Genomic DNA, 13,895 nt, shown 5'->3' with positions numbered 1-13,895 from the left:
CCCAGTGAAGCCTCCTTTTTTCTTAAGCCGACTATAGTGAGTTTCTATTTTGCAACATTTTGCTATGCTGTATATAATGCTTGGGTTCTCAACTTTTTCCTGTCTCATCGAATTTTATCTAGCAACTTGTTCCCTTAGAACCCTAACCATTTGACAGAGAAATCCAGATAGACTGAAAAACTGATCTTTTCCACTGGGGAAAGTCTGCGTAACTAATGATATCAGAGATAAGGTAAAGGAGCAGGCTGTGCCTTCTGACAAGGCAGTAGAGAAGACAGAATGGGGACAGGAAGGATCTTGCAGGCACTGGCTATCTACTTCCACCTAATTACAAGAAGGAACTTGGCAAACAAATGAAGCAACTCTTTAATGAACTGCTAAACTACTTTGTAATCTATTAGCACCTTGAAAATGAGGAAGATAGCATATATGAAAAAAATGACAAAATGGCATTTAAGTCTATAATGGCAGAAGGTTGTCATACTTGGTTTAAGTTGTATAGATTAATAGTTTAAGCACCTCTGAGAGTTAACATAAACGTGCGTAACACGAGAAAGACAATTTGATATAGAATAGCAGTGTGTCACAATGGCCAGAGAAGTCTGCCACCTGCTGATGGAAAAACTGAATTGTATAAATTTCCCTACTGCTGTTTTTAAGGAGAGAAAAAAAACCTATCAGGTATGGTTTAATGACATTACATGTCAAGTTGTTAGGCTGAAGATATAAACTACAACCTCTAATTTAAAAGAGAATAAAGATTAAAATAGGACTTAAGATTCTTTATATATCTCTCTCTTTAATAACTCTCTCTAAATATGTGATGCCTGAACTATTTTTATTTTTGTTTTTTATTTATTTATTTTTTTTGAGACAGAGTCTCACTCTGTTGCCCAGGCTGGAGTGCAATGGTGCAATCTTGGCTCACTGCAACCTCTGCTTCCCGGGTTCAAGCGATTCTCCTGCCTCAGCCTCCTGAGTAACAGGGATTACAGGCGTCTGCCACCACATCCAGACAATTTTTGTATGTTTAGTAGAGATGGGGTTTCACCATGTTGGTCAGGGTGGTCTCAAACTCCTGACTTTGTGATCCACCCGCCTCGGCCTCCCAAAGTGCTGAGATTATAGGCGTGAGCCACCACGCCTGGCCAACTGAACTATTTTTGAAGCAAACAAAAGAGGTAAATACTGAAACTATTTAACATAAAATACACAGGGAACATTCAAACTACTATGAACATTAAGGATAATCCAAAACACTGTGCAAAAAATATAAAGTCCTATAGATTTCACCTCTGCAATCCATCTCTTTTCTGTCTTCCTCTTTCTACTGCTCCCATAACAGTTTAATACTTCATTATCTTTAATACTGGCTTATTTTAATTCCTGCTCCCCACCTCCAGATTCTAATAATACTAATTTAGTGTGTGCTCAGTTATCAGTTTAATTGTATCAAAACACATTCCAGATGGTATCACTTATTTTAAAAACCATACCCAAAGCCTCTCTAGCAAATAAACTGCAAATATCTTATACTAATAGAGATGTTCTACAATGTGGTCCCAACACACTTTAAAAAATCTTGTTGCTTTTAAAAAACCGATTTAAAAAATATATAAAAGCAATACATGCTCATGATATGTTAAACAATATAAAAAGTTAAAGGATGAAAAAGTTGAAGTCTCCCTTCCCGGTCTCATCCTCCCAAGTCCACTGTCATTAGTAAAACTAGAAACAGCTTCTAAAGTTTTTGTTTTGTTTTGTTTTTTTAATTTCCAATGGCATAAGGATATACATGTGTATTTCTTTTGGGAGCACAACTGTTCTGCAACTTGCCTTTTCCCCTTGTCACCATTCCTTGAGCTTTTTAAAATGTTAACACAGCCCGGCACAGTAGCTCACACCTGTAATCCAAGCACTTTGGGAGGCTGAGGCAGGCGGATCACCTGAGGTCAGGAGTTCGAGACCAGCTTGGCCAACATGGTGAAACCTCGTCTCTAATAAAAATACAAAATTAGCCAGGTGTGGTAGCAGGTGCCTGTAATCCCAACTACTCAGGTGGCTGAGGCACGAGTATCACTTGAAGCTGGGAGACAGAGGTTGCAGTGAGCTGAGATCGCATCACTACACTCCAGCCTGGGCAACAGAGAGAGACTCGGTCTCAAAAAAAAAAAAAAAAGTTATACAGTTTTTTTTCACAGCTGCCCAATATTTTATTATACAAATGCACCATCATTCATTTAACCAATGTATACTGCCTTTAATAAAGTAAATGAAAGTATCTATTTTTCTATATCCTCATCACTCTCCCTTTATACAGTAATTGTCTGGCAGCACCAATTCTGTTATTTGTGAGCAAGTAACCAGGACGTTTTGTTACACATAAAATTTGCATTTTGTTGTGGTAAGAATTTGAATTGTTTACTTAAATGATTCTCAAGCTTTAGCACACATCACAATCACCTGCAGGGCTTGTTAAAACAGACTGCTGGGTCCAACCTCAAAGTTTCTGATTGTTTGTCTGGAGTAGGGCTAGATAACTCACATATATAACAAGTTCCTGCTCAATGCTGATGCCATGGTCTGGGACCACTCTTTGAATACCATTGGTGTAAAACACTAGTATATGGGATCCTGTATTTCAAAATAAGGTTTCATCCTTCTCTAGTTGTCATAGTTTATATAACCAGCTCTTATGAGCCTTAGCCAGGTTGTAAAAAATTGCTGTATTGTAGGAAAAAATGCCCACCTCTTGCCTGCCAATCAATGGCTAGTATTGGTAACTGAAGTGAAGAAAGTAAAAGGATCTAAAGATGTAATGAGCCTGGGCAACATAACAAGACACTGTCTGTTTTTTTGTTTTTGTTTTTTTCGAGACAGAGTCTTGCTCTGTTGCCCAGAGCTGGAGTGCAATGGCGTAATCTTGGCTCACAGCAACCTCTGCCTCCCGGGTTCAAGTAATTCTCCTGCCTCAGCCTCCCGAGTAGCTGGGATTACAGGCTTGTGCCACCACGCCTGGCTACTTTTTGTATTTTTAGTAGAGACAGGGTTTCACCATGTTGGCCAGGCTGCTCCAGAACTCCTGACCTCAAGATCCGCCCACCTTGGCCTCCCAAAGTGCTGGGATTACAGGCGTGAGCCACTGTGCCCAGCCACAAGACCCTGTCTCTAAAAATAAAATTAGCCAGGCATGGTGGCACATGTCTGTAATCCCAGCTACTTGGGAGGCTGAGGTGGGAAGACGGTTTGAGCCCAGGAGGTCGAGGTTGCAGTGAGCTATGATTGCACCACTGCATTCCAGCCTGGCTCACAGAGTGTGATCCCATTTCTTAAAATAAATGAATGAATGAAAGAAAGTAATGGCTTTTAGTCAGAAAAAAAATTGTGAATAAATTTAAAATTAAGTATCCAGTTCAAAGGGGACTCCATCTGTTAGGTAAATGAATTCACAACAAAAGGAAAGAGAAAAAAAATTGTAAAGCTAAAACTGTTTCAGGAAGGAGCTGTTTCTAGCTAATATACAAGTAGCTCACTAGATAAGAGAACAACTTTTCATTAAAGTTGAAAATGTGGTTAACTTGTGGCATACAGATAATCTACAGGAAACGTGACAAACATGATTTGAAAGGACAAAGTCATATACGCCTGGTACAAACATTTCCATGTTTACAAATTTAGGAATTCAAGATCATCTTGAATATAGCCTTTGATAATGTTAAGAGTTTAGTGGGCTGGGCACAGTGGCTCATACCTATAATCCCAGCACTTTGGGAGGCAGAGGTAGGAGGAGCGCTTAAGCCCAGGAGTTTGAGATCAGCTGGGCAACATGGCAAAAACCCATCTCTACAAAAAATACAAAAATAAGCCAGGCATGGTGGCATGCACCTGTAGTCCCAGCTACCTGGGAGGTTGAAGTAGGAGTATCACTTGAGTTAAGCAGGTCAAGGCTGCAGTGAGCCATGATGGTGCCACTGCACTCCAGCCTGGGTGACAGAGCGAGACACTGCCTCAAAAAAAAAAAGAAGAATTTAATGTATTTTTCTGTTTTTCAAACTGGAGCAATCATGATTTTTATCCTTCAAACATCACCACAGCCATGATTCATTACCCAATGTCATTTCCTGTTTCTTTATCACATAGCCTTTTGTTGCTATGTCTCATAACCTTACACAGGTTGAGTATCCTTTACCGAAACTGCTTGGGACCAGATTTCGGGTATTTTGGGATTTTGGAATATTTGCACATACATTATATCTTGGGGATGGTGCCCAAGTCTAAATATGAAATTCATTTATGTTTCACATCGACCTTATATACATGGCCTAAAAGTAATTTTATAAAATATTTTACACAATTTTGTGACTAAAACAAATTTGTGTACTCTGAACCATCAGAAAGCAAAGGTGTCAATATCTCAGCCACTTGTGTGGCATCGTGTCAGCGTTCAAAAAGTTTCAGATTTTGAAGCGTTTTGGATTTCAGATTTTCAGATTAGGGATGCTCAATCTGGATTCATTTTGGAGTACTGTTAGGTCTACAGTTTTGAAGCTAGTTGTGACACATAATTGGGAGATTAGCTTCCACATCTCACTAGGACATATGAAGGAGGTGGCTATGTGTTGAGAGCTACTTAAAATCTAGATATTTCAAGTATGAATGAATATATCTTTACTCGGGGTAAACAAAAGATACAAGCTGTCGGGCATGGTGGCTTATACCTGTAATCCCAGCATTTTGGGAGGCCGAGGCGGGCGGATCACCTGAGGTCAGGAGTTCAAGACCAGCCTGGCAAACATGGAGAAACTCCGTCTCTCCTAAAAATACAAAACTTAGCTGGCCGTGGTGGTGCATGTCTATAGTCCCAGCTACTCGGGAGACTGAGGCATGAGAATTGCTTGAACCTGGGAGGCAGAGGTTGCAGTGAGCTGAGATCATGCTACTGCGCTCCAGCACAGAGCGAGACTTGGTGTCGAAAAAAAAAAAAAAAAAAAAGATAGAAGCTATTCTGAGTTTGTGTTCTCTGCTGCTGTATTATGAGTACCCAATTAATAGACTCTCTCCCTTTCTTTCTTACTAATAATATCTCATTTTTGTTGGAAGGTGGCAAATGTGCTCAATCATAAAACAATTCTTCAACTTCACTTACATAAGGGTGGCCATATAACCTTGTTCTCTCCAATTATCTGTAAGCAGAAAATTCAGCTTGACTGAAACAGGTATTTTCTTCCCTGATTCCGTCTTTCTGTTGCCTGAAACATGGACGCATTGGCCATGACTGCAACGACCATCTTATGACCATGAAGAAAAGACAACGGAAATGTCAAAGACCTATGCCTTGGTATCCTTATGGCCCTAATTAACATAAGCAACTGCCTGTTTTTTTGAATTCTCATTCCATTAGAAAAACAAAATTTACTGTTTATTGAAGTCACCGTTTTGGGGTCTTTCTCTTAGTCGAGTACAACTAATTTTTAAAGAGACCAGCTAGTCAGGTGGCTCATGCCTGCAATCCCAGCACTTTGGAAGGCTGAGGTGGGAAGATTGCTTGAGCCCAGGATTTTGAGACCAGCCTGGGCAAAACAGCAAAGTCCTGTCTCTACAGAAAATAAAAAATTAGCCAGGCATAATGGCTCCTGCCTATATTCCCAGCTACCTGGGAGGCTGAAGCAGGAGGAATACTTGAGCTCAGGAGTTTGAGGCTACAGTGAGCTATCATCATGTCACTGCACTCCAGCCCAGGCAACAGAATGAGACCTTGTCTCAAAAATAAATAAGACCAAAAGAAAAGCACCCATCCCAACCCTCAAGGAACATAAATAATAATAAACAATACAAGACACTGTATAAATTGCTAAATTATGAGAAATCATCAGGAAATGCCAAAAGAATTCAGAGAAATCAAGAATTCAAAACAGGTCCTAAAAAGTCATAAATCTAAGCACTGATATAAATTAGATAAAAATTGAGATATGGAGATATTTTAAAAGTCTGGGCCGGGCACGGTGGCTCATGCTTGTAATCCCAGCACTTTGGGAGGCCGAGGCGGGCGGATCATGAGGTCAGGAGATCGAGACCACGGTGAAACCCCGTCTCTACTAAAAATACAAAAAATTAGCCAGGCGTGGTGGTGGGCGCCTGTAGTCCCAGCTACTCGGAGAGGCTGAGGCAGGAGAATGGCGTGAACCCGGGAGGCGGAGCTTGCAGTGAGCCGAGATTGCGCCACTGCACTCCAGCCTGGGTGGCAGAGCGAGACTCCGTCTCAAAAAAACAAACAAACAAAAAAAAGTCTGTCCAGGTATGGTGGTTCACACCTATAATCTCAGCACTTTGGGCAGCCAAGGCAGGAGGATTGCTTGAGCCCAGGAGTTTAAGACCAGCCTGGGCAAACAGTGAGACCCTGTCTCTACAAAAAAAAAAAAAAAAAAAAAAATCAACTTAGCCAGGTGTGGCGGCACATGCCTGTAGTCCCAGCTACTCAGGAGGCTGAAGTGGGAGGACTGCTTGAGCCCAGAAGTTTGAGGCTGCAGTGAGCCATGATCGCTTCATTGCACTCCAACCTGGCAGCAGAGTGAGATCTAGTCTCAAAAATAAAACAAAATAAAAAGTCTATTTGATTCACTAAAGCAGTTGTTTAAAACTTGGGTTGCTTCTCCCTTCCTTTTTAAAATACAGACTCAATAGTGGGCTTTCGATTCACTCAGTATAATACCCAGAAAACATCTGATATTTTCTTTTTTTTTTTTTTTTGAGATGGAGTTTCGCTCTTGTTCCCCTGGCTGGAGTGCAATGGTGTGATCTTGGCTCACTGCAACCTCTGCCTCCTGGGTTCAAGCGATTCTCCTGCCTCAGCCTCCCAAGTAGCTGGGATTACAGGTGTGTGCCACCAACGCCTGGCTAATTTTTCGTATTTGTAGTAGAGACGGGGTTTCTCCATGTTGGTCAGGCTTGTCTCGAACTCCCAACCTCAGGTGATCCACCCGCCTTGGCCTCCCAAAGTGCTGAGATTACAGGTGTGAGCCACCGCGCCCGGCCCTTTTTTCTTTTTTTTAACTGCTCCTTGAGGAGCAGGGCTAACTCATAGGCAATGCACCCAGAGTTGGCCTATATTGTCTTAAAGTGGAAGAAGGGAAGAAGTTTTTGTTAACAGTTTATCTACTAGGACCAGGCACAGCTGGCACACACCCGTAATCCCAGCATTTTGGGAGGCCAAGATGGGTGGATCTCTTGAGCCCAGGAATTTGAGAACAGCCTGGGCAATGTGGCAAAACCCCTCATCTCTACAAAAAATACAAAAATTAGTTGGGCATGGTGGTGCATTCTTTAGTCCTGGCTACTCTGAAGGCCGAGGTGGGAGGATGGCTCGAGCCCAGGAGGTAGAGGTTGCAGTGAGCTGAGATTCAACCACTGCACTCCAGCCTGGGTGACGGAGTGAGACCCTGCCTCAAAAATAAAATAAAATAAAAAAAGAAGTTTATGTCCTAGAAAGAAACACAGTATACTAAAGTTTTAAAAAAAACACATCAGCTACTTAAGTAATAGTTAACATTAACAACAAAGCAATAAATCATTGAGATATGTTTAAATTGGAAATGACCATTTTTAACCGGTTGTGGAGGTTCTAGTGACCGTTCCATCTCCCCTATCCCACATCAGCTACTTAAGTAATAGTTGACGTTAACAACAAAGCAATAAATCGTTGAGATATGTTTAAATTGGAAATAACCATTTTTAACTGGTTGTGGAGGTTCTAGTGACCGTTCCATCTCCCCTATCCTGCTGTCTAAGTAATTTCCTCCCTTCCTGTTGCTCTTTAGGGGCTAAGCTTAAGACTACACATTCGTTCTAGTGTTGTGCTTGCATTTTACTTCACTGGATAAATACTCTAGAAAATTTAATAAAAGATATTAGAATAACTGAATAAGATTAAGCAATCTCTTTTTTTTTTTTTTCCTTTTGGCTCTTTCTTTGAATTCTAGTCTCATCCTCTTTTTGGTAGCTTTATTAGAGAAAAACTGAAAATTTGCTGATAAAAATAGAATACATTCTGGTATTGCAGGAGAAATTAGAAAAGAAGTTGGTATGTAACATTTGAAAGAGGTGTCATTTAGCAGGAAAAATCAGATTAACTGGATAGAAGTAAAGAATGAAGTAGGTGGAAGCAATTAATCTAAGGCTGCAAATAATAAGATATAATAAGAATATGGAGAATAAGTAACTATAACTCAGTATGAGTAGCACACTTTATTTTTTTATTTTTTTTGAGATGACATCCTGCTCTGTCGCCCAGGCTGGAGTGCAATGGTGCAATCCTGGCTCACTGCAACCTCTGCCTCCTGGTTTCAAGCGATTCTCCTGCCTCAGCCTCCCAAGTAGCTAGGATTACAGGCACCTGCCACCATGCCCAACTAATTTTTTAAATTATTTTTAGTAGAGACGGGGTTTTGTCATGCTGCCCAGGCTGGTCTCGAACTCCTGACCTCAGGTGATCCACCCGCCTCGGCCTCCCAAAGTGCTGGGATTACAGGCGTGAGCCGCCGCACCTGGCCCAGAGTAGTACACTCTTTCAGAAAGACAAGATGTTCCGTATTCCCTCAAAAGGCATCTGTCCACACCTCCCCTAGAACTTTGCTAGACTGATTATTCTTTCTCCTCCTCTTATCTTTAACCATTTGCTTTTCACTACTCCTCTGCCCACCAACATACTCACGTGCCAACCATTCGAAAAACAAAAGAAAATACCCATCCTCAGCACAACTATTTCCTCTGCCCAATAGTCATTTTTTAGTTTTCTTCATGTCATTGTTTTACCAATGGCGGCTCAACCCACTGCTACAGACCAACTTTTAAGATAAGTTAAAAGTTAAACTTTTTTTAAGATCAGACCAACTTCTGATCTTGTCATCAACTTCTGACCTTAGAGAAGACGGACATAGCTAATTCTGTCCCTTCTTTTAGAAACATTTCCTATTATTCCACCTCTGACGGCTTTCAGCATCTTTACTGAACTTGGCATTGCCAAGTTTTCTGTTTTCTTCTCGCTGTAAAACTATGGATGAGAAATAATATCCAGCTCCACACTTGCCATTGAGAGGCTAGACATTTGGGAAAATATTATTTCTAGTCCCGATTTATCTTTAGAGCACCAGCCTTCCATTTTCAGTTGCTATTGCTAATAATAACAATAACTAATGTATATATTGGTTACTCTGGGCCAGGCACTTTTCTAAGCACTTTAAATATATTAACTATTTCATGAACATTTCTAGTTGGTCATTCCTTGATCATCTCAAATTTCATATGACTTAAAGTGAACTTGTTATTCCACATTTCCCTTACCTCCTGGCTACTTTCCAAACCTGCCCTTTTCATTCTCTTCATCTTGGCTAATAATATAACCAGAATCAGCAGTTACCTGATAACCTTAAAGTTATTTCTCCTTACAATTAATCCCTTTATTTAATGATCACAAATAATAAGCTCTGAAAGAAAGCAATTATGTTCTAGGCACTGTGTTATCTCATTTAATCTTCACAACCTATGAAGTAGGTACTATCATTATCTCCCAAATAATAGATGAAAAATGGGAGATTCAGAGAGGTTAAGTAATTTGCCCAAGGTCACATGGCTTGATAAATGAGAAAAACTAGATTCAAAACTAGGTTTGTATGACTCTACAGTCTGTGCTGCCACAAAGTCCCGTTGATTTTATCTCTGAAATGTTTGTCTCCTGATCCCTTATTTCCATACCTGTTGCTAGTGGCATAGTTTAAGGTCCCTAATCATCTTTCGCAAGCAATACTACCAACCTCCTGAATTTATTTCTTTCCAGGATCTTCCCTTCCAGTCCACCTTATCTCATCTTCATAAAACATACTGTTGGGTTTTTTGTTTCTTTGTTTTGAGACTCTGGGTGACTCTGTCACCCAAGCTTGAGTGCAATGGTGTGATCACGATTCACTGCAGCCTCGACCACCTTGACTCAAGAGATTTCACCTTCGGCCCCTAAGTAGCTGGGACTACACTACAAGTGTGGACTGCACTGACTAATATCTTTATTTTTTGTAGAGAAAGGGTCTCCCTATGCCGCCCAGGCTGGTCTCGAACTCCTGGGCTCAAGGGATCCTCCCGCCTCAGCCTCCAATAGTGCTGAGATTGCAGGTGTGAGCCACCGTACCCTGCCAAAGCAAACCTTTGATGATCCTTTGCTGCAAAATAAAGAGCAAAGTCTTTATAATGGCTTTACAAAATTCCTTTACAATTTGGTTTCTTGATCCCATTCCCTATCTTGCTTTCCTTCTTTCCTTTTTTTTTTTTTTTTTTTTTGGAGACAGGGTGCTCCCACCTCACCCACCCAAAGTGCTGGGATTACAGGTGTGAGCCACCATGCCTGGCCATGACTGGCTTATTCTGTACATTAATCTTGCTGCCCTATGGGATATTTCAGCTGTAGCATACACAACCCACTAGCAACTTCCTCACGTCTCTCAATTAAAAACTCTTGCAATACAATGCATCATTTTGAGCCAAGTCCCAGAAGTTACTGGTTTTCTTAGCCAGTTAGATAGGCCCAACTTGGTTAGGTAGTTAACTCCATTAGCTGTGACCAATATGAGCTATGTCTGTTGGACATCATGGGTTTGCAGAGATTTTTCTGAGGGAGGAGGGTAGAGGATGGACAGAGCAGACCTACATTATTACAGAAAGATAGAACTAGGATTCCAACCCAGGTCTTCTGACCCCTAGTCAAATACTTCTTCCACTTGAAGAAGCAACCTATTAAAATTAAAAAAGTTAACATGAAGCTCTTTTCACTTTTTCCATTGAAAAGCTACTAGCAGGCTACACATATATTACAATCTGAATTAATATTCTACGCATACATGTAAGTATTGACTGATTTCTTTAGTACCAGTAAGTTTGTATTCTTGATAGGTCTTCATTATTTGTCACAAAGATAGCAAACTGTTCCTATGATGGTATCATTGAAGGATTTTGTGAACACACTGATTTTTAACCTTACTTGGCTTAGATAAGTGGTATACAGACCAATCCACAGTTTAAGCACAGACAGGGAGATTCAGCAACTCGGTTTTTTCCCCTACATAGGCATTATTAACCTTGGGTTGTGGGCAAAAGAAAGCCAAGTTTTCTAAGCAGGAAAGCAACAAAAGCAAAATGAAACTTCTGAGATAAAACCATTTGCTGCTGTGGGCATACAGAAGTGGGAGAAATGAATTTTTTTATTACAATTTTTATTTATTTATTTATTTTTTTTGTTTTATTATACTTTAGGTTTTAGGGTACATGTGCACAATGTGCAGGTTTGTTACATATGTATCCATGTGCCATGTTGATTTCCTGCACCCATTAACTCGTCATTTAGCATTAGGTATATCTCCTAATGCTGTCCCTCCCCCCTCCCCCCACCCCGCAACAGTCCCCGGAGTGTGATATTCCCCTTCCTGTGTCCATAAGTTCTCATTATTCAATTCCCACCTATGAGTGAGAATATGCGGTGTTTGGTTTTTTGTCTTTGCGATAGTTTACTGAGAATGATGTTTTCCAGTTTCATCCATGTCCCTACAAAGGACATGAACTCATCATTTTTTATGGCTGCATAGTATTCCATGATGTATATGTGCCACATTTTCTTAATCCAGTCTATTGTTGTTGGACATCCGGGTTGGTTCCAACTCTGCTATTGTGAATAGTGTCGCAATAAACATACGTGTCTTTATAGCAGCATGTGTCTTTATAGCAGCATAATTTATAGTCCTTTGGGTATATACCCAGTAATGGAATGGCTGGGTCAAATGGTATTTCTAGTTCTAGATCCCTGAGGAATCGCCACACTGACTTCCACAATGGTTGAACTAGTTTACAGTCCCACCAACAGTGTAAAAGTGTTCCTATTGGAGAAATGAATTTTAATAAGCCTTTAGAATTATTAAGACCCTTTAAGAATAAATTAATTCAAAATTAAGGAATATTATTGGAATATGAGACAAGTGGGAATTAACTCTTTTTTTTTTTAAGAGACAGGGTCTCACTATGTTTCCCAGGCTGGAGTGCAGTAGCTATTCACAGGTGTGATTATAGCCTTGAACTCCCAGACTCAAGTGATCCTCCTCTCAGCCTCCCAAATAGCTGGGACACTGGCTAATTTTAATTATGCAAATATGTCTGTATTCAACCTGGGGTCAATACAACCAACAGGACAAATCGTGTCTTTCAACAGTTTGAACATATTGCAGGTGCTGAGCAATTCCAAGTATTACACCCTCAAATGATATTATTTAGTGTAGATTTTAAATTTTTTTTCTATCATAATCATATGACCCTAGATGTTCACATGTATAGCACACGGTCAGGCGTATATACCCAGGATTATGCATTTCAGGAAATACATAAGCATGCAAGTTTGTGCAAGAATTGTCTTCCTGAGGGGGTTCCAACTAAAATACAAAACGAAACTAAATATCCTCATTTTTGAAACAAATTACTTATAATGTATCTCAAAGGGAATTCTTGAGACACCCTCTTCCATAAAAAATTAAATTCGAAAATTTATACAAGAGCTTTGAGAGTTAAGATGAAAACGAAGATACTTCGTGGGAGTTTTGAGACAAGAAGGAATATATTCAAATACAAAATAAACTATCCTAAATTTCTCCTGGATTGTTATTCTTGTAAAATTTTAGATATTGCACATTTTCATAATCGAACTCATGGCAGCCCCAACATAAAACAACTAGTCCTCTGCGGGAATTGCAACTAGATTAGCGGCAACGGTTTGACGCGGATCCGGGGGGGAGGGCGGGAGCAAGGCAGGGAGAGAAGGAGCGACCAGCCCAGGGCATGCAGCTTATCTCTAGAGAAACGGGTTTTGCAGCACAAAGTAGCCTGTGTCCAATTCATCTTTTTCTGCCTTGCTCCTTCAAACGGAAACCTAACAAAGACCACGGGCAGCCGAGGGCCGCAGCCGGGGACCCAACCCTGGTCACCAAGCCCGCGGAGTGGCCGCACGCGGGGCGGCCGGGTCCCCCAAGCTGCGCGTCCCGAGCTAGCGAGATCCCAGCCTGACAGGCGACGCCGGCAGCTCCCAGTCGCGACCGAGCAGCGGCCCAGCACAGGCTGCCGAGGCCAGCGGACGGCCCAGCCGGCCCCTCGCGTGCTCTGGGCGCGCCGAGCCTCCACACTCACCATCTCGATGATCTTGGTCTTCCGCCCCGTCTTCCTCTTCAAGGTGAATATGTACTGAGCCAGCACCACCCCCGCCACCAGGGCGCACACGCTGGCGCTCGCTACCGCGCCCACCCTCGCCACGGCCGCGCGGTCCATGGACGGGGCCCTTATGCGCGTCCAGGCAGGAAAAAAACAGGCAACTCGCGGAGACTGTGAGCCTCGGAAGCGCGGGATCCCAGAGCACCACGGACGAGCCCGCGACGCCCCGCCCCGCGCAGCTCCGCCCCCACGAAGCCCCACCCACACGCCACCGCGGGGAGAGGCGGGGACGCGGCGGGAAGGGCGTGGCTTGTGCCCGGAGCCCAGGCTGGAGGTGGGCATTCCGCAGACTCAGGGTCTCGGGAGCTGCTGTCAGGGCAGGGCAGAGTATTGCAGTAATTATCCTTCTCTGCTAATGAGGATTAGGCCGTGGTTCGCTCGAGCCCCGCCCCAATAGAAATCTAATTCCAACCGCGGCCCGCTGAGAAGTCGGTCTCCGCCTTTGCGCCTCAGCCCCTCTGGACTCCGGCCCCCAGAAGGCGGCGCGGCACGGTGTGATCTGCGCAGTGGCGTCCGTTCTAAGTGCTATGACAACAGGGCGAAGACGGCTCAGAGGCTGGAGAGGGGCGGTGTCCCTTCCGCCGCAGCCGTCGGGTTTCTGCTACATCCCA

The 13,895-nt window shown here is 42.3% G+C and overlaps 1 protein-coding gene across 4 annotated transcripts in view; it reads right to left on the bottom strand.

Moving 5' to 3' along the window:
• NT5C3A (5'-nucleotidase, cytosolic IIIA) overlaps window positions 1–13,493 on the bottom strand; it is a 49,637-nt gene extending 36,144 nt beyond the window's left edge. The window contains exon 1 of one of the 4 annotated variants that reach the window (XM_055293486.2): window positions 13,204–13,493. In XM_055293486.2, coding sequence (XP_055149461.1) covers window positions 13,204–13,341 — 138 coding nt within the window. In that variant the 5' untranslated portion in view covers window positions 13,342–13,493. The remainder of the gene's footprint in view (window positions 1–13,203) is intronic. The other 3 variants (XM_055293481.2, XM_055293485.1, XM_055293483.2) reach the window with 3 other exon arrangements.
• Window positions 13,494–13,895: the final 402 nt, after the last annotated feature.

The sequence above is a fragment of the Symphalangus syndactylus genome, chromosome 9, assembly GCF_028878055.3.
Source record: "Symphalangus syndactylus isolate Jambi chromosome 9, NHGRI_mSymSyn1-v2.1_pri, whole genome shotgun sequence".
In the NCBI taxonomy this organism is placed as follows: Eukaryota; Metazoa; Chordata; class Mammalia; order Primates; family Hylobatidae; genus Symphalangus; species Symphalangus syndactylus.
The sequence above is the reverse complement of the archived record's forward strand: the minus strand, read 5'-3'. Positions and strand labels throughout refer to the sequence as shown.